Genomic DNA, 22,230 nt, shown 5'->3' with positions numbered 1-22,230 from the left:
TTGGTGTTGCCTCTCGCTTCAACGCGTACTAAGTGTCGAGAACACAGCGCACACGAAGCTTTGAGCCCTCCGCGCGCCTAAACTCTGTACTCATCGCAGTTCGCTTTCAAGATAGGGCCAGCGCGGGCCGCGCCATACACAGCAGCCGATGGAGTGAAACGCACCACCCCCATTCCCTCCCCTCCCCGGTTTCTCGCTTTGCTCCCTTGCGCGCTCGAAATTGAGCCTCCACCGTTGGCTCACCCTCGCACACACACTTTCACTTGCGCATACAGCATACATCGCGCGGCGACGGTGATCTCGCCCTTCTTTATACGGAACATCACGGCGACGGAAGAAATGCGCCTGTAGTGTTCATATGATTGCTATCGCAATAAAAATGCGTTTGAGAATAACGCTGAGAAGATAACCACGCATACAAATTCGCCGTCACAGTTTACAGTAACACACGAAAACGCGTTTTACGATTGCACCTACTGGAGTATGTGAAGTAGCCGCAGTAGGAAAAGCAGAAAAGAAACAAAATTCTGGAATTCTGCCAAATAGCCAAATTAAAATAAAATTGTTGAGAAATTCTCAAGAGACAACGAAGCATACAACGAAATAGACAACATACAAATAAAATTTCAATGGAACTCTGAACATACATAACCAAAGAGACGACATAAGGATAAAATCACACAATAACTCTGCACATACACAACAATCAAGCAGATAACATTAGAATAAGAGCATACTAGCACTTTATGCAGACATAGCCAAAGAATACAAAGTTCACAACATAAGAAAAAACGCCACGCAGGAACTCTGCATGGACGAAACTGAGTAAACAGCATAAAACAAAGCCACACTGGAGCTTTGCACCGACACAACCAATCAGGCTACCGAGTGGACAACAAAAGAAATTCCTGCAATAACTTTGTGCTGACATTATAAGGTATTCTAGTAGCGCAAGCAGGTACACACACACACACAAACACACACACACACACACACACACACACACACACACACACACACACACACACACACACACACACACACACACACACACACACACACACACACACGCACGCACGCACGCACGCACGCACGCACGCACGCACACACGCACACACACACACACACGCTTGTACTTTCGAAACATTGTAGTTAAACGATTGAGAACGTGCAAATGAGCGCAATTACAGTACAAAATGTTCTCTTTAGCTTCCATCACATGGTAGTGATGGCAGCATGTGAAGCGTAATTGAAAAAGAAAGAATTACCAAGAAATAATCTTATTACTCTCTAGGGAAAGATGCCATTTATGGAAGGCAGGCAGGCACGCACGCACGCCATCACGCATCTACACGAACACACAAACACACACCCACCGTGCGGAGGTTTACCATGTTTTGAGAAAGAAAAGGCGACGACGAAGGCGCAAGCCGTTTTTGCGGCGGTACCGGAAAACAGGGAGTAATGAAATCACAACGGAAAAATAGAAAATATGAATGAGCAGGAATGGGCGAAGCGCTAAGACCGTCGAGCAGGGATGTCATGGCTGCGTGAAAGTAAAAATATCTCATAGAAAGCAGAGTAGCGCAAAGAGATACACAATAGAAGGCGACGCTCGCACTTGCGACTAGCCTACGAGTGAGGCGATGGGGACACTTCCGCCCCAACTATATATATTTCGGTAAGAGGTCCTGACTAGCGACCTCGAATTTACGTGTGCGTAATTCAAGGCAATGACATGAAATTGAATTAAGGATAGCTATAAAAAAAAAGCCGATCTCAAGAACAGTGTGCGCGCGAGCCACTTGGGCGCTTAAAGAAAAGGGACGAGACTCGTAGGTAGAATGAGGCACATTTTGAAGCATTTTAGTGAAAAGCACTTTGTAAAGCAAGCTGTCATGACAGCTGAATATTAATGTTAATTGGGTAAATTGTTTCTACACAGCCGAAACGTTATACCAATTATCAGGGCAGTATAGCTGCGTATTTTCTTCCCATGCTACATTTAAATGCGAACAAGAAACTCAGTATAGCAACTATCACTGCAAGTAAAGCTCTTCATCGTGGCTGTACGGCACTGTTGAACATAGATATCACTGTGAAGACGCCAAACAGTCATGCGCCAAAGAACTGGTCCTTACTGATACACCTTATCGATTTTTTATATTTACACGTTAATGGAGCTCGAAGGTTCGTGTCGTGAATGAATGGGAACAGAAGCATGCTTTAGTGAGTACACTGTAGATATATCTCATTCCCCTTCGACATTTAATCCGGTTACTATGTAATTACACAGGTTTAAAGGAGGTAGATCTTAACGTCTTCAGGTGGCGACGGCTATTACTCGTCTCAAAGAGAACAAAAAAAAAAAGACTACGAGAACACTTACGATGGTAGAATTCGGTAGAGAAGTTGACTACCACAGAAGTAGTGCGAATTTCGTAATTTCAATTATTTAGTTTTACTTTTTATCTAGCATCGATCGTTTGGGTTCCGCAAAGAGCGACCAGGTGTGATTCATGTAATTGAGTACATGCATGTAAGGTAATTCACGTCATGTCATTCTTGACATGTCATGCACGCAATACATGTCATGCCATTGTCATTGAATGACACAACATTCATGTCATGCTCATGTCAGATAATATTACCACGACGGCATCACGATCACGAACATGTCACGCACATCGTGGCATTTATGCCATGCCATGACATAATAAACGCGATGTCACAGTGTGCATGCCCAATCAGGCCATTCACATCACCCATGTCATTAATGTCATGAAATCCATGTCATAATATTTATCTAATGCAGACATTCATGCAATGTTATGTATACCTCGATATACCCCCGTTAAAGAGACGACCACGCAGCATCACTACCTCTAGCACATACGTAGTGGCCCAAGCTATAGTAGACAACTTGAATCGCTGGATTGGCGTAAGAAGCTCGATAGAGAGATAGACTCAATATGTCTGAAGTAGGCAAAGAATGCTCCGCATTAAACACTCGTGTGCAGAAATGTCTGTGCAAGTTCAATGGACGTGTGGGGTCGAAACTAATCCGGAGCATTCTACTAGGTCATGAACGAGAAAAGAGGGAACCGAGGGGCCCTATTTTTGTTATTGGCGGCGAGCTCGACCACTGGAAAAGCTAGCGCCACCGTCGGCGTGACGTGCCATGAGGGATCACGTGGACACAGCGGCCGCGTCGGCTGCTTCGGAAGCGCCGAAGGGAGCTGAAAACGAAAGTTTAAAGGAACACTAAAGGTTACCAGAAAGTCAAGTTAAAGTGGTAGAGCAATGTTCTAGAACGTCTAAGGCGTCAATATAATCGCGAACAGAACTTTAGTAACCGAGAAATTGAGGTAAATGCATGACACGATTTCAGACCCCCCAGCGACATTCCGGTACTAGCCCGATGACGAAAGCACTCCTCATAATTTGTGTTACTGATACTCAACTACTCGCATTGAAAATATCATTTCATTCGATTATAAGACGGAAGAAAATGCTACTTGTCTACGTCTATTCGATTCTAAGAAAAAAAATGGCCAGGCTTAGCTTGGTTAAGCCAAGAATGCGTTGCATATTGCGCGGTCAGGTGGTGGCTGCGGCCGCGCGCGACCGCGCCAGTTGGGACCCAGCTTTTCCTCCGTGACGTCACGCGCCGGCGCAGCGCCCCTAGCGGGATGAGCGGGAGTCAGGTGGTGGCTGCGGCCGCGCGCGACCGCGCGAGTTGGGGCCCAGCCTTTCCTCCGTGACGTCACGCGCCGGCGCAGCGCCCCTAGCGGGAGGAGCGGGAGTCAGGTGGTGGCTGCGGCCGCGCGCGACCGCGCGAGTTGGGGCCCAGCTTTTCCTCCGGCTGTCGTGACGTCACGTCACGTGGTTGCGCTAAAGGTCAATGGTGGCTGCCCGGCCGCGCCCAAGGGCTGAACTGAGTGATTGCAATATGCAACGCATAATAACATTTTGTCGTTACCCTTCAGTAGTATGGGTGGTCGAAAGGTTTCGTTTTCGCTCGACTCTGCGCCGCGCACGCTTTGGAGTTTCAGTAGTTTCGTTATCGCGTCGTGCTGTGCGGGTTCTGCTGGCTCGCGAAACTTTCATTTGGAACAAGCAGCAAGAATGCCACGTCCATGTGATGTCGTGGAAAGCCCTCGTTGCTTTCCCGCTCCGGAGAGCCGGTGTCGAGGCCGCCGTCGTAGTACGCAACGACGCCGGCAGCGCGAGCCCTCAGCAGCAGGTCGCGCTCGTCAGTGCTCAAATCGCTGAAGTTGAGCCCAGCATCGCGAGCCAATCTGTCGTTGTCAGGGTCCATTGCGACGAGCGTCGAAGTTAATGAAGTACCAGCTTATGGTCGCGCGTTTCTCCTTCCGCTAGCCACCATACTCCCGCTTTCGCTCTGCTGTCGGCTCTGTCTTGGCTCTGTTTCTGGCCGCGCGTTTGCGTTTTGCGCAGAAAAGCCGTAGCGCCGTCTGCGGACGCCGTTCTACTCACCGATGGCGCAACGTCACTATGAGACCATGATGTCAGTACTCCTCGATCGGAGGGCGGGCGATTTGAACTGCGCTAGAGGTACGCGGACGCGTCAAAACGCATTTTCTCTTAAAATAAGTCTCTCCTTGGCACGAAACAAGTGTTTCGAGGTTTTTGGGATGGTATTTCAACAGTCCACGTTCACGTAATAGTAACCTTTAGTGTCCCTTTAAAGTCCCACCTGCGCCGCGCTTCTGATGCCTGGTGAGGCTTTACCGCCTTGGGTGTCTGCTTGACGACAGCATGGTAGGCTACTGGCTGCCGAAGTGCCGGACGTACGCAACGGAGCCCGGTGCCAGCCTTATTCACGCGTAACCGCAGGACAAGAAGCTGCGTGAAGCTTGGCTCGCGAAACTTAGAACCGGCAGATAGCCATCGGCTACAACTCTGGTATGCAGCAAGCACAGGCGCGAGGAAGATTTCTGCTACGGCGCCGGGACTGCGATGTTCGGTGAGTAGCAGAAAACGCTCACTGAGACGCTCACCCGCGCCCGCTGCCCGGCTATAACGTCATGACGGTTTGGTCTATGAACTTGTTGATGCTAGATACTGGCAAGTTCACTGGAACGGAAAGGGAGCGGTAAGACGCACATTAAATAAAGGCATGACATATGGTCATGTTTGTGTTATTAATTAATGCACTGGATTACGAAAAAGAAGCATAGGGATGAGAAGACCGATAAACATACAGTTCGACGCAACTTAAGAGCAAAACTGAAATGTCCAAGAATTCAGAAGACAAAAAAAGATTGAATCGTAGCGACGGCACATCACAGTCGCCCTAGTTAGGCGTCGAAATCTCTATAACGGAATTATTTTTGAAAAGTTCTGATTGCGTCCACGCAACATTGGTTGCTAGTGTACTGTCGAATGCTCATACGCTGCTGCCTAAAGCTCATGGCATGGTGCGAAAACGCGCTCACATTGAAAGCAAAACATTGTGCGCGGACATGCATACAGACGCGCAATCGGTTGCTGCGAACCCGTGCGATCGCTGGATTGAGGCTCCATTCTGTTGTGCCCCATTTGGTTATACAGACAGCCCACTATAAGAACATATTTCACATAGTTTACTCTCAGTGTTTGCCTACCTTTCACGCAAGAAGCCGGTTCGGGAGACTCCATCGCGGCGACCACGCGCAGTGGCGTTCACGTATTGTGCGTATTCGGTAAAGAGATAGCGTCTGTAAACGATTCTGTGATTTCAGTTTGCCCAAGATTGTTATATCGACAGTCAAAAACTTCCCTCGTTTTGAGAGTACCTGCGGCTTGGTGTCTTTATGGAGCGCCGTAAGCGAAAACTATGAGGAGCGCGCCGCGTGATCACTCATACTACGCAAGTGAGGCGCTTCCGCCAGATGGCGACTCCGTAACTCCTCGCCGCTAATAGTCATAATCATATGACGCTAATAGACAATGAAACTACGTTACGTGTCTAGCGGAGGGGTAACTTTCACTGTGATAGCTGGACACTGCAGGCGCATTTTTGTCGTCGCCGTGATGTTCCGTATAAAGTCCAAGAGCGATAACGCCGTGGCCGCGCGTCGTATACTCTATATGCGAGCATACAGTACTGCAAGCGAGGGAAGCCGGCGATCGCAATACATGGCGCCTTTGTCGTGGGTCTCTTTTCTGTGTCCCGTTATTGGCGCTGTTTGCTAAATGTGTTCGTGGCTCAATCTGGCGCGCGCGAAGGAGAGAGCGAAGAGCAAGCTCACTATCTTCCGTTGCGCGAAAGACCGTGGGGGGATGTGAGGGAGGGAAGGGGGGCGACGTTGTCCGCCGGCAGCAACTGCGCATTTCGCGACCGAGCGCAAGGGGAACTGATGATAGCGGCTCTATCTCGCGCACCATATATGGAGGAACGCGGGGAGGTAACGTGGCAAGGAGGGAAGGGGGTGGCTTCGACTCCACTACGAAGTGTGTATTTTGGACGGACGGGCGCGGTCGCGCGCGACGTTATCTTGAAAGGGATCTGCAGACGGATCATACCTTTGTGTGCGCTGTGTTCTTGCCACTCTTGCGTTGAAGCGATAGGCCGCACGAAGGTCACTTTGCTCGCTGCTGCTGCCGCTCTGGTCGCACCAGCGTTAAGCGCTTTGCAGTGAGTGTCCGTGCTCATCGAGTGTTATGTGTTAATGTTTCTTTGTGGGCGCTGATACCATGCTTGTTACTTCGCTTAGCGAATGTTTCTAAGTTCATACGGCCAATAACACTAATATCCATACTTCGTATATATGTGCACTAATTTGCTATCGCAATCGATGCTTCGACTTTCGGGCGAAACTGCGACTTTTTCATTGTATGTAAAATACAGTAATAAATCACTTTCAGGGTCTTTGTCACTGTGTTCTGACACTCAGGCAAGCCGTCTGGCGTGTCTTATGTTAACTTTGCCGCAATGCATTCGTGCTCCTGCGTCACGCGTTGAAATCGGCGTTGCTGGGAACAGTCGAGAGAACGGCGGTCAATTTCAACGTTCCAGAGCACGTAGTTTGGACAGGTAATCGCAGCATGGGCAGTGGATTTGTGCCGGGTCCTCAAACTTCGAGCCGGTTTCCCCGACGACAGTAATCACGAATTAATTGTCGACTTCCATACGTTGAACTGCACAGCCCTGACATCTCTGCCCACCCTTAGCGTTTACGTCAGTGCATGCTAATTAATATTGTTTCCACTGCTAGCAACAAACTCTGCGCGTGGGCCGAGCCTTGCATAAGCTCTCATTACTTGCGCGCCTAGCAGAACAGAAGTAACGTCGATTGATTTTTGGTAGATCTACTGATATTAGCTCCCGTCTACTGATTCACTACTGACTCCCCTTTTCCACTCTGCATACGAGGCAGGAAGAAAATGTTCATCCTTGTGTTGCAATGCATTATTATTATTATTATTATTATTATTATTATTATTATTATTATTATTATTATTATTATTATTATTATTATTAGATATATAAACATACAAGGACAGAAAGGAAACAGGCAGGGAGCAAGCTGACAATCGCCACCGAGAGGGGCACAACAGCCACCTATATACTCTTTCGCGAGGAGGGAATGAAAAGAGAAGTTAGGAAACAAAGAAATAGGAAAGAAAATAGGAAATGAACAAATGACAGAGACATGGACAAAATAAAGTAGGAAACACGGAAAAAATGTCTATAGACGGGAGGCCAAACCAGTTTTCTGCATGAAAGTTAGCAAGGCTCTGTGGGCCTGGTCGCGTTGAGCAGCACTTCCTCTAAGAAACAAGCAATCGTCAAGGGTCGTACACTTGAGTTCAATCAGTCCATATTCCTTAATTAGCAGTGCACGTTGTGTGATTAATGCGGGACACTAATATAAGGTGTTCAAGCGACTCACAAGAGCCACAGGACGTACACGACGGACTGTCTACACGTCCTTGACTCTATACCTTACCTACCTGGTATTAGTGACGATTCTTTACTAACATTCGGTTTAAATGTCTGCTATCCCAAAAATACAAAAGTTAAGAAAGTTATACGCGATTATAAGAAAGCTAACTTTGAAGCCATTAACAATGAACTATCGTGATTTACTCAAACTTTTTTGTTTATTTTGAGCACCGTTCGGTCCAGTCAAATTGCAATATATTTGTAGATCAGGTATGCCTATTAACTGAAAAGTTCATTCCTAATCGCGTCATCACTTCTGATTCACAATCCTCTTGGTACAACTCTTATATAAAGGGCTTATCTAACAGAGGAAAAAAAACGTCTCTATCGCTTAGCTGAATCATCTGCAAGTAAAACAACTTGGGAAAACCATAACGCTGCCAATCATGTGACCGTAACTGCACTAAAGAATGCTAAAGACAATTACTTATACCATACATGACCTTACATGCTTACGACAGATATCCGAAAGTTTTGGCACGTAATTAAGCCGTCTCCTGATAGCTCTATCACCTTGAAAGACGGGTCAGGTGAAGTTATTCCAAGTGAAGCTTGCGTAAACATTCTCAATGAATATTTGCAAATAATTTTCCCCTTCATTGAACATTGGTCCACCACACACAGAGCACTACAACTGTCTCATTATTCAACCCACAGCTCTTGCCTTCTCTGGTATTGCTAGGCTGATTGATGATTTGCCTTTAAACTCAGCTGCCCGTTATGATACCATTAATAGTAAATTTTTGAAAAGCACTAGCACATTCAGTTTTATAATACTTGCTAATATTTTCAAACAATCAATGAACACTTGTACTCTGCCTGCTCAATGGAAAATAGGGAGGGTGGTTCCATTGCATAAATCTGGTAACAAAAGCTCACGCCTGAATTACCGCCCGATTTCGCTTACCAGCACCTGTTGAAAACTTCTTGAACATGTGATATTTACTAATCTCGTTAACTTTCTCGAGTCGAACTCATTTTTAACCTCTGCTCAACATGGTTTTCGCAAAACATTCTCATGTGAACCCAAACTAATATCTTTCACTCATTGATTACACTGTATTTTAGATCGTGCTTCCTGTGCCGACTGCGTATGTTTAGACTTTAGCAAAGCGTTCGACAAGGTTTGCCACAAACTGCTGCTATTCAAGCTGAGTCTTTTAAACCTTGACAGTGGCCTGCTGAAATGGATTGAGAGTTTTTCTTGCTAACCGTTATCAGTTTGTTACTGCGAATAATTATGATTCATCATTGACTGAGGTTCGTTCTGGTGTGCCTCAGGGATCAGTACTGGGGCACCTACTTTTCCTGATTTATATTAATGGCCTACTAACGACGACACTAATGCTCTTCAGTCTGACTTGGACTGTGTGATTGATTGGGGTAACACTTGGCTAATGGAACTTAATATTAATAAATGTAAAGTTATGCGCGTGCAGAGGAACACCAGTACTCTTCCTACTTACTATCTAAATAAGATTCCTCTAGAACCTGTTAACTCGTACAAATACTTAGGAGTTCATATAACAGCAAAACTAACCTGGAACCTTCACACTGAGTACATAATAAGTAAAGCTAATAGCATGCTCGGTTACTTACGCCACAAGTTTTCTAAAGCAGCGCCATCCTTAAAATTATTACTTTACCAGTCATTAGTGCATCCTAAATTAGAATACGCTGCAGCTGTGTGGAACCCGTACCATGAAAACCTTATTTCTTCACTCGAGCTTGTCCAAAATAATTCAGCCCGATTCATATTTTCAAGTTATAACCGTACAGCTAGCGTAACATCAATGAAGGATAATCTATCTCTTCCATCACTTCCATCTCGCAGACCAATAGCACGTTTGACACTGTTTCACAAATTTTATTACCATTCCACCCTTCACAGTAACTTCATTTCTCAGCCTCATTCGAGCCGCATCGATCATCGTCATAAGGTCGGACTTCAAAGAGGCAACACTAACACTTTCAGTCAATCTTTTTTTCCCAGATCATCACGGCAGTGGAACCACCTTCCCTGTGAAATTGTATCTGTTGTCGACAATCAATCAATCAATCAATCAATCAATCAATCAATCAATCAATCAATCAATCAATCAATCAATCAATCAATCAATCAATCAATCAATTTTATTTACCAGAAACAAAAGGAACAGGAGGGACACCTGGGCAAAAAACTGTCGCAGCAGCTTGACGGAGGCCCAGGGTCCCTTACATGGCAGTAGTACTCACATGATATATACACTGAAGGCTTTATACACAATAAACATTACACATCGCATGTATGCATGCAAATGACATTTTACACTTGAATGCAATATACCAAAGTGTCACTATAAAGAAAGAAAGTAGTCACGCAAATCATTTTTATTTAGCGTAGCTGTGTGCTTATATTTGTTTATTACAGTCGGTATATTATGTGTTAAGGACTCTAGGCAGTAAATGTTTCGAAACCATGGTACCTTCCATGCCTCGGGGTTATGCGTAGTATTTTTCGTGTGAGTGCAGAGTTTTAGCTGAGCAAGGGATGTAAAATAATTCTTAACATATTCGGATGAGAAGTAAATCGTTTCTAGTAATCTATGTTCGTATAATTTATCTACGCGGTTTAGTCTGTATTTGAGAAAGATATTATCTCTTGGTGAAAGCCGATTAACGTTCTCTATATACCGAACGATTTCCTTTTTAAGTATTACCAGCTTTCTCAAGTTAGATTTAGATGTTGTAGCCCAGACAAGGTAAGAGTAATTTATATACGATAGGAAGAGACCATAATATATTTGATGTTTTGCTCTCGTAGGTAGAAATGTGCGGCAACGTGCCATAGCACCGGTAACCGCAGCCAGTTTGCCGCAGAGATGTTTGATATGGGCATCCCCAACGCAAATTAGAAGAAAAATATACTCCAAGAATTTTAAATTCTTCAACAACTTCAATGCCTTGGCTCTGAAAACAAGTAGCATTATTAATGTTAAGTGGTTTATTTTTTGCGCGAAATATGAGAACTATCGTTTTCTTTGAATTTACTTTAAGCTTATTTGTCTGTGTCCAATTGGACAAACTTGCCATAATTTTATTACATTTTTGCACAAGTTCATTCGCATAAGGACCTGAGACACACAATGTGCAATCATCCGCGGACATAATGAACTGAACCTCACTGTTTGTGGTTACGATATCATCTATAAAAACGTTAAACAAAAGTGACCCAAGAATACTTCCTTGGTGCACACCACATACAATACCTAAGAGGGAAGAGTTATGTTTATTAACAGAAATGTACTGGGGGGGCGGGGACGTCGATGTTTCAGATATGATTCGAGTAATTCTAGCGATTTCCCACGAATTCCATACAAACAAAGCTTCCGAATAAGGATATCGGGATTGAGGCTGCCAAAAGCTTTACTAAAGTCTATAAAAATGCCGACTGTGTAGTAGGTATTTTCAAAGCTCTACAAAACGTATTCTTTCAGCCTAAGAAGAGCCATTTCTGTGGACCTGTTTTTCCGAAACCCATATTGTGAATCAGTAGGCTCACTCTTTTTATTGAAAAATTCCGTCATTCGAGCAAAAATAAGCTTTTCCATTCCTTTTGAAAAAATTGGGAGCACCGATATCGGTCGATAGTTAGACGCAGTATTTCGATCACCACCTTTATAAATAACCGAAACTTTGGCGTGTTTCATTGCATCTGGAAAAAGTGCAGTCTCTAAAATTAAGTTGTAAATGTGCACAAGCGGAAGTACAATAAATTGCAAAACATGTTTTATAAGTTAAATCTGCAAATTATTTACATCTAAAGCTTTACTGTTTCTCATACCCATGTACACACATGGGTATGCGCTTTCACGAACAGCATCGCTATGACAAGCCACCCCTATGCTATCATTGCTTTCATCCATATGGCTTTGTGCAGTTGCGAAGTGGTGGTTAAAATAATTGGAAAGCGCTGTGCCTGTTATCTCACGTGAGCCCAGCTTCATCGATGTCAGGTACGTATCGTCCTTGCGGCTACCTAGAACAAGATTAATCGTTTGCCACGCAATCTCTGGGCGTTGTGTAGAAACATTTGTAAATAAGTCCTCATAGTACGCCCCCTTTGCCTTTCTTAGTTCAGCATTTAGCCTGTTTCTAAATTTTTTGAATGTTTTAATGCTAATTCACAGCGCGTGCGCAAGAAGGAATGATACAGATTGTTTTTTTGTTTTGATCATTTTTGCAAGCTCATGAGTAACCCAAGGCTTTCTAACTTCTTTGGAATATTTAGCTGTCTTCATTGGAAAATTGCTGGCGTACATATGCGTAAAAGTTAGAATAAATTCGTTATATGCCTCATTTGCATCTGTTTTGTTCAAAACATGTAACCAATCGTGATTCATAACGTCATTCTTGAATTTCTCTAAACCTGCTTGTGTTATACGCTGACAAGTGAATTGTTGACAGGCATCAGCTGTTTTCTTAGAGTCATCGGTGTAGATTAAAAATATAGGGCAGTGGTCGCTTATGTCAGATACCAATGTGCCTGTGTTGCATACATTAGTAGAAATATCAACAATGAGTAAGTGAAGTAATGAAGATGTAGGACTTGTAATGCGTGTTGGTGTGGTGATTGTATTTACAAAACCTGCGGACTGGAGGCACGTGTTCAATTGGAAGGATGAGTTACTCTGTTTAAGTACATCTATATTAAGATCGCCGCCACACGCAAGCTTCAAATTGTTCATGCTTATATAATCTAGGAATGGTTAAAAAAGAAAAAAACTAGAAAAGTGACAACATTGCCGCTCGGTGGGCGATACAGCAGAGATATTATCCTGTTTTTACTCTTTACAGTGAGTATTTCGTAGTCATCTGTTACTGTCGTATAGTCTGGTACTAATTCATATTTTGCATAGCTTTCAACATAAGGTGCAACACTCCCGCCTTTTTTTGCTGGGCCGATTAATAAAACGGTGATAACTTTTTAAAGTCAGCATAGCACAGTTACTGTAGTACCATGTTTCCGATATCATGATCACATTAAACTTAAAAGTAAATTGCGTCAAAAGATGGATGATATCGTCACTCTTGTTCCATGCTGAGCGCGCATTAAGATGCAAAACAGCCGTGGCCGATGCATTCTGCTTATAAATGAGATGCGGGAGAGCAAGCTCTTGATAAGCCATTTTGACGATGGTGAGCAGCCAAAGTTGCGGGGTACACAAATTCGCGCTGCTCCCTCACTTTACACCTGCGCCTGCCCCGACGTTATCTTCTCGACGTCACTCTCGTTTCTTATGTGGAGAACTGGCGTGTCTTCAGTGTGTCTTGCAAAAATTTTGCCGTTAAACAACCGCACCGATTTCCAGTGATGCGCGTGTTTTCTTTTCACGGCCATCGCGAGAAGCTTCTTCAGGGCAGGGCAAAGGTGTTCATTCACATACACCGAAGAAGAGCCTTCCAACCCAAGATCTGTACAACAAACTCGTAAGGCATTAGCTAACATTGTATAATTAGGAATGATTAACATGTTATTTCATTTACTTGCCGTACTTACAAACGACTAAGGGCGACACTGGTTAACATTGTACTAACAGGAATTATCAAGGTGCTATTTTGTTTACGTTATCTCTCGTACTTACAAACATTAGGCAAGATATTACATAGTATTGTGTAATTAGAAATTACTAATACGCTACATTGTTTATTTTCCGTATTTCATTGTTATGCTTCCAGTTTTCGCACTCCCCTTTGTAATGCCTTCGGGCCTTGAGGGTATCGTAAATAAATAAATAAATAAATAAATAAATAAATAAATAAATAAATAAATACAAGCGTTCGCACACCAACACAGAGCCAACTCTTAACTTCATTAACAGTGATCTACCACTACGAGGCAAGCCACGGCCACGAACACGGGGAGGGAACCAGCCGTTTGTAACACGGTGGTCTGGGTGCTACTTTAAGAGGTATCGGCGGATTAACACACTGGCGTTGTGAATCATGCAAGAAATTTCTGGGTAGTCACTCCCGCTGTGGGCACAAGTTGAAGCGAGGCAATCAGCCTCCTCATTTCCAGCAATACCCACGTGCGAAGGTATCCACTGGGCAATGAGGGAGACCCCACGAGAAGTAATTTTGTCGGCGGACTCTTATATGCTGCGTAGAAATGGGCTATTGGCAACCTTTCTCAACAGCCTGCTAAGGGCAACACGGGAGTCTGTAAGGATGACCACCTTTGATGTGCTGATTTCTTGCTTTACGTACTTCAGAGCAACATCAATCGCTGCCAGCTCCGCACTTGTTGATGAGGATGGATGAGGGATTCGAAACACCTTTCTTATGTCAGTCGAAGGGCAGAAGAAAGCTGCTGCAGCATCTGGAGCGTCGCTGCTTACCGAGGCGTCCATAACTACTTTAACATGGTCTCCATACTTTCAAATAAGTGCAGCTGGGCCAACTGGAGCAGTGCCGTAACAGGCTGGTCGGACTTTTTGTGTATCGCGGGAATTGAAAGATGAATCGGCAAGGGGCATTTGTTGTGTTCCTACAGAGTTGGCAGTGATGTAGTATCTTCTAAACTGCCAGCAATGGCAACGAACGATACCGCCATTTTCCCCATGCGGGAGAACAGTCGCTGAATCAGCCGGTTAATAAGTGCTTGGTCATCTGATGCTCGGTGCAGACGCTCTACGTGATATAACGCTGTCTGGTCTCCTTGAAGCCTCAAGGGCAGCTGGTGTACTTCTGTGAGTAATGAAAAGACAACCTCGCGAGATAAGCCAAGAATGACTGGAAGGGCAACACGATGATCCCGTTCCAACTGAGACATCAAGCTAGGCTAGTTCAACAATGGCAAGGCACGTTCAACACTGGCAAGGCATGTTAGAAAAATATGCAGACCCAACGTTCGTGCTGGCATCCACGTGAAGCGAAATTTTCGGGAAGCGGTTAATTAACTGTTCTAGAAACAAATTAGATGCATGCAATTGTATTTATTTTCATCCGATGTAAAGTGTAATCATATGCAATGCCTTTGCGCCGCACAACTTTAATTTCGTGCATTGTTTGCATTTAAGCATTATACTATTCCCAAGTAATGCTGAAATGCAAACGCCCATTTAGGCGTATGCACATTCGGCACAATGATGTCACGCAGACGAAGTCATGTTCGATGCTCGTCAAAGAAAGAGTGATGAGAAGAGTTTTTTTTGCAAAGAAGACACATATGTATGTATATACATTGAAGGAGGCTATACTCCTTGTGTCACAGTGAAACATACCTTTTGAGAGAAAGAGAGAAAACATCTTTAGTGAGCCTAAAGATGGCTTGGTTTGCAGGAATGGTTCCCTTTTCACGGGAATCCATGCGCCATCTTGGCTGCGACCACCCTTTCGACCAACTTGATTCTGGTCCGAGAGGCAGGAGCTGGACAGCAGCGTTTCCCACTGCTCTTGGGGGTAGTGGGTAGGGGGGTAGAGGAAGCAAGCCTGGATTTTGTTTGCAATTTATGGCAATGTGCCGAAGGGTTCCTAGCTGTTCGCAGTATTTACATTGTTCGTCATATTGAGTAGGGAAACATGAGAAGTTGGGCGCAGGAACGTGTTGGTTTGCAACAATCAGAGTGTGGTCTCGAGTGTTTGTGAGCTGTGCATGCGCGGGTGGGAGTGTTCTGCGGTTGAGTCTGTCATGTTTAGTGATTTCTTGGTATCTTGTCAGTCTAGTGAGCTCTTCTGTGTCCTCCGGAGCCTGCTAGATAAGTTCTCGGGCCTTGGAGTGGGCGAGTTCGTTGCCCTCCAGGGAGGCCGTGAGCGGGTTTCCACACCCCTTTAAGATTTCTTTCTGTCAGCGTGGCTGTTAGTATATGTTGAGTCGTTGGTGACGCCCAGCTTGACGTAAACTTCCAGCACACTTCTTGTGAATGAGTGATAATGACTAATGCCGTAGTCTGTGAGATGGCTAATGCCACGTCTAGTTCCTCTGCTTCCTCTGTTGTTGCATCTGTTATGGTGGCGCTGACGAGGAAATCCGTCTTTGTCGTCACCATGACGGCTTTGGCTCTTCTGCCACTCGTGTACGGCTGCATCTGTGTAGACCACCTCCTGGAGAGACCCGTAAGTCTTGCCCAGGACCTTGGCTCTTGCTTCGTGCCTCCCTTGGTGGTGGGCAGTGTGCATATTTTTCGGTAAGGGATGGATCATGCCGTGACGTCGCCAATATTCTGGAAGTTATCTGGGTGGTTTAGCATCTGTAGGGGAGTTCCACTTGATTTGCTTAAGAACTTTTTGTCCTGTTTCAATCATAGCCAGGCGGATTTTCTGACTGGACAGGTGGCGCTCTATTAGTTCTTCAATCGTGTTATGGAGACCCATACTGGGAGATTAGCCAACAATGGGCGCATACTCAGTGGCCCAAGAATAGGGGAAACTAAATACAAGAAATTTAATAAACTCAACAAAACCATTCAAAATTATGCGGTATTCCACTAAAAGGTCCATGTGCCCCCTCGCTCCCGCGCTTCGTACCCGCTTTGTTCCATATATGGCGCGGGAGATTGAACCGCGATCGTCAGTTCCCCTTGCGGCCGGTCGCGAAATACGCAGTTGCTTCCGGAGCACAACGCCGCACTCCCATCCCCCACGGCCTTCCGCGCGACGGAACACGACGCGCTTGCTCTCCGCTTTCTTCGTTCGCGCGCGCCAGATTGAGCTCCGTTCGTCGGCTTCCCTCGCGCGCTTGCCCTCGCACATACATCACACGACGCACGGTGATGGTGTTATCGCCCTTGGGCCTGATACGGAACGGCACGGCGTCGGCAACAATGCTCTTGGAGTGACCATGTAATTGCTATCGAAATAATACCTATGAGTAAACATTATATTTACAGGTCTCAGTGGGGATTTATTGACTGATTACGCATATCAGAGGTGCGGTAACTGGCACTGTTTTGTCACTCAATATACCGTCGTAAGTTAGCCGGTGCATCCGGCGAGATACCGGCCCACCTAGAAGCCACGCTAAAGGCCGAGGGGGTAGGCAAATAAAGGTTCGCTAAATATTGTTTGTGCGCGTTGTCCTGCAAGTCTTAACTTGCGGAAAACACGAAAAAAGCACGATGACAAGAGAAGGCAATGAAGGCACAGCGCTACTAACAACTGAATTTTTATTGCACATGGTTACCTCATATATACCATCGTACATCTGGAAGAAAAAAGTCACCGTCGCACATACATTTCTTTCCGGCAAAATCATTCACCATAGGCCGATACCGCAATAGGAACATGATTTCTTTTTGTAACAGCGACACAGTTGGGCAACTTACACAGTTATCGTTTCTGATGATTTCGAATGCCTCGATGATCTCCCTAGGGACTTGATCAGTACCAACTAGCCCACCAGTCTGTTCTCGTGTCCTGCAGGAGAAAGCAAAACCACCTTCCACGTGGCCATAAAATCTCAACCAGAGCTGAGGAGTAGCAGCTGCGGAGCTGATGTTGGAATCATTCCGCATTTTGAACACCCGGAATGGAATGGTAATAGAATGATGCCACCAGTCGAACAGATGGAATGGGAATCGAACGGGCGCACAGTCCTGGAAGGCTAAACGTTGATTTTAAGCGAGACAATCCAGCCGCTAAATTTGATATTTGCACTTAGACTTGGCGCATATATTATATTTCTCCTACCGATTATTTCAGTATCTACCAACAGGTGGCTACCTCAGTGGAGGTAATAATAAACAAGACGTATTTTGTACATTCTGCACTTCTGAAGACATGGAGACCTTGCTGCGTTGCAAAAAAGTGCATTCAAAGAGAACGTCTAGCTGTCAAGAAATATGATTTGGTTTAACAAGAGCACACTTGGCCTACACCTCAATGATGCAGGCCTAAAACGATGTTGCAAACTGTTGACCCCAGCACGAGTCCACGGGGATTTTCAACGCGAGCTTTGTTTTTTGGCACGCTGTGAAGTATATTGAAAGCGCCATAACAAGAGATGAGGGAGGCGTCCTGGAAAAAATGGAGTTCGTTAATATGCCAGAAGATGTGGAACAAAAGAAGATCGCCCTGCAAAACATTTCAATGCGTTTCGCTTTTATGTTAGTCCTCAAACTGAAAGAGTAATCTTGCTGGATAAACGACATACGCAACGGCGTCAGACTATTTTCTGCTTTGCTTTACGCGAATGAGTATTGGACGAATTGCAGATTTTGTGGAATGGCGGATTTTATTTAGAACGAAAGCCTTGATTGCGTCGCAACGTGCGATATGGTTGTGAACCGTCTAATACGTGTGCAGCTAAAGCGCAGCTAACTTGAGCGGTCGCAAGCTGGCAGCTGTAGTTTATAATACTTATTTGAGAAATCGGTTCACCATGGGTGTCAGAAATTAGTGTTATGTTTGCTGAATCCTCAAATGAAGAAAAACTGTCGTAGACTTGACGAGTCGTAATTTTACTAATAACGGCCTCGCTTATTGTAGACTATCTTTTTTATTTATCGTTTTGAGGAAGCCTAAAGAGATAGCTCTGGCTCTGTATCTTCGAGTTTTTTTTAATGCAAGGAGGGAGTGGCTTTGGAACAGCCGACCGCAATTCAGGCTGTCAACACAAATTGTAAAGTTTGATATATTCATCTCAAAGACTGAATATATTTTCCCATCGCATCACATATTCGTGGCTTCTAACCCGCGCAACTAACATGTTTGTTGACGCTATTTGACAAGCAAGATAATATATTTTATGTAATTAGGTTTTATGTATTTCTATGCCTAGGGCTATTACACTTGCAATTGTCTTAGATACACATCTTGTATATATGTATAGGCATGTGCTATACCGTCTGTGTGATCGCGTAGTGTGGCTTTTGAATTTGAGGGCTGATGATCCTTTTCAAAGCGCATATATAGGCTGAGAGATTTTTTTCAGAAACCAAGTTTCAGACGAGATTTCTTTTAACAAATATTGTGCAGATCGAACGCACATGTTGTCATCTGTATGAAGGAGAGGTATCGTGAAGCGGTTAAGCAAATGCTTTACATTTGCTGATTTCGTTCTTGCGTCGTTGGTACAAACTGGCGCGCATGGATGTTCTCTCGCGCACTCGAGTTGCACAATGTGACACCTTAAGATCTCAAGAGAGCTAGGTGGTGTTGGCATGATAGAAGTGTACGTGTGACTGGGGCCTAATTATTGGTTCGGACCATCTGGTGCTCATAATATTGTAAATTGTTTGTTTTTCTTATGGTAGGGACCATATGCCTGGCATTATCTAAAAAATAAACATCTCCTTTCTCTACAGTACCATTAAGATCACGCCGCTGGAAACTCCATCTAGCAGACTGGGCTCTCTTCAGCAAAAAGGCCACTCTGGATGACATATCAGATGATCAAACGACAGACGAAATGAATGAAAAGATAACTGCCTCTATACTTGCTGCAGAAGAACAGACGGTCCCGCAATCCTCCGGCTTCTTAAGGGAAAAATTAAAACCCTGGTGGACGAATGAATGCACACAAACTAAAAAAAAGGCACAAAATAAAGCGTGGGGTATCTTTCGGTGGTACCTCCCCCCCCACCCCCCCAACACAAGATAACCTCCTCTATTTCAAAAATGCAAAGGTGAAAGCCAGGTACACGCGCAGGCAAGCCGAAAGACAGTCTTGGAACACGTATGTATCCTCCATAAATAGCCCAATAACATCCAAAAGAGTGTGGGATCAGCTTCGTAAGTTTAGAGGCGACTACGCTCCTTACATGATCCACATACTCTCACCCCCAGGTACGCAAACGAATTTAAAAGAACAAGGAGATATATTAGGGTAGCATTTCCATAACATATAAAGCTCAATAAACTATTCCACTCTATTTCAAGAATATAAACAATCAGCGAAAAACAAAAGCTTACGACAACAGGAAGTTTCGAGAGACCATATAATTCCCCTTTAACACTCCCGGAAATCAACAGAGTACTCACTACTGGCAAAAAAAAAAAAAAAAAAACAGCGCCGGCACATTGCGCAATGCTCGCACACCTATCTCCTAAAGCAGTCAAGAACGTACTCCGTTTTTTCAGCATAATCTGGGAAACAGGAAAAAATGCCGAACGAGTGGAAAAAAGTCATTGTAATCCCTTTCTTGAAAGCTGGAAAGCATCCTACAACAGCAACCAGCTACCGACATATAGCACTCACAAGCTGTCTTGCCAAGTCTTATGAATTCATTATAAACATCAGATTCACATACGGGTACAAGACATGTGTATTGACATGTGGTTACAAGAAAGACCGCTCTACAACGGATCATATAGTCCGGCTAGAACACGAGAGACCCGCCGTGGTTGCTCAGTGGCTATGGTGTTGGGCTGCTGAGCACGAGGTCGCGGGATCGAATCCCGGCCACGGCGGCCGCATTTCGATGGGGGCGAAATGCGAAAACACCCGTGTGCTTAGATTTAGGTGCACGTTAAAGAACCCCAGGTGGTCAAAATTTCCGGAGTCCTCCACTACGGCGTGCCTCATAATCAGAAAGTGGTTTTGGCACGTAAAACCCCAAATATTATTATTCTTAGAACACGAGATACGTGCGGCCTTTCTACACAAGCAATACTGTCTCACTGTTTTCTTTGATCTAAAAAAGGCGTACGACACAACAGGAGGTTCGGTATTTTAAGGTACTTAGCACATTTAGGAATCCGCGGAAGAATGCTCAAATGTCTAGCTGATTTCATGTCGGACCCAACATGCCAAGTGCGTTTAGGAGGTGTATATATATATATATATATATATATATATATATATATATATATATATAAATTGTGAACACATATACATACAAGTCGTCAAAGGAGATCTTGCTTTTAAAAGCATGTGCAGAAGTACAGAACAGATTGGGAGACAGGCGTTCAGTTCCCACAAGTCTGTCTGCAGAGCAAGAAAGCTGTATTGACTTTTCTGTTTCAGAAGGTGCGTATGACCAGCTTCGACTTTGTATGCCTCTCGGGTCGTGGCACAAATGAAGTTGAACTATAACCGATGACAAAAGGGTACTCGACTAGCTGGGGCACAACTGAAAACTTCTGAATTTGTATTCTGTGGTATTTATTCTGTTGTTTACGTATGTTTTCCCGGCGCTCAATTTTCTCCTATAGTGGAGATGTTGCACAAATTCGGTCAAAAGCTTGGCAACAATTAACCGTCAAAGCCAATTATTGCACAACTTTTTAAAACTGTTCTGGCGAAGCCTTTCTCACGTTCTTTTTTTGAGATTGCTGAATGTTTTAACTTGCGATCCGGTCAAACGCCTGGCGCAGTGTGAATTACAGCAATGAACCTTCCAGGCCAATTACTGATCATATTTTTCAAGTAGACGTGTAAAATAAGTTCTTATCTTCTTTATTTGTTATTGTTTTATATTTAACCTAGAGACCTGTTCTGCTTTTGGTGGTTACTGTTCAGTCCATATATTATCGCAAACCGGAGAATATAGGAAGACAGTGTCCAAGTATCACATACAATAGCTATCGAAACGTATTTCTCTTTGTAAAACAGTTCAGTGTTTTTTTAACGCCAGGCTGTGAAAACCATTTTTTGAAAAAATGTCGATGAATGTGATGCTGAGCTGTTTGTAATCGGTTTAGGATTTGTCTTTAAACAGGATGCCCTTTTCATGGATATATGTGTGGGCACTTAGTGTAATGTGTAGAGTTCGTGGATAAAGGGAAAATCGTATTTAAATATTGTTGCATTAGGCAGCCGTTTAAGGTTGAGCTAATGCGTTCGTAGCATCTAATGCGCGCCAGATGGTCTGTGTGACGCTTCGTACACCCGTTAATAGTAAGCCACGCGTGTTTAATATCATGATCGGAACGAGTTTGTACGGCTGCTTCTGCTCGCGTGCACAAAGTGGGCGTTCCATTTGCTTGAGTTGTAGCCATGTCTTTGAACTAACCTGTTTTTTTTGTCTCTCTTGTTTGCAGCTGTGCAAAACGAACGCGACCGTATCAGCAACCGGAGGCCCAGTTATGACGAATCTAATAATTCAACAGGACTCTCAGTCACAAATCTACTCAACGCTGAAATGTACTCAAGAAATGTGAGTGCCTGTTCCTTTGATTTTATTGTTCCTGGCCTAACACATAGAGTGACAACTATAGTGAAAATCACGTGTAACATTACAATGTACCTCTGGAATATGTTAAAAATGCGAAAAAATGTAACATATTCCAGGGTTATATTGTAGTGGTACATCCTAACCATTGCCGTCTATAACAATTGTGTCTTCTTCATGCAG

At 44.3% G+C, this 22,230-nt stretch overlaps 1 protein-coding gene across 3 annotated transcripts in view; it reads left to right on the top strand.

Moving 5' to 3' along the window:
* Hnf4 (Hepatocyte nuclear factor 4) overlaps positions 1–22,230 on the top strand; it is a 209,670-nt gene that overhangs the window by 169,907 nt on the left and 17,533 nt on the right. For all 3 annotated transcript variants that reach the window (XM_075672190.1, XM_075672182.1, XM_075672174.1), the window contains exon 3: positions 21,917–22,032. In XM_075672190.1, the coding sequence (XP_075528305.1) occupies positions 21,917–22,032 (116 nt within the window). The remainder of the gene's footprint in view (positions 1–21,916; positions 22,033–22,230) is intronic.

Source organism: Dermacentor variabilis, chromosome 1 (assembly GCF_050947875.1).
Source record: "Dermacentor variabilis isolate Ectoservices chromosome 1, ASM5094787v1, whole genome shotgun sequence".
NCBI classification, from domain to species: Eukaryota; Metazoa; Arthropoda; class Arachnida; order Ixodida; family Ixodidae; genus Dermacentor; species Dermacentor variabilis.
The sequence above is the reverse complement of the archived record's forward strand: the minus strand, read 5'-3'. Positions and strand labels throughout refer to the sequence as shown.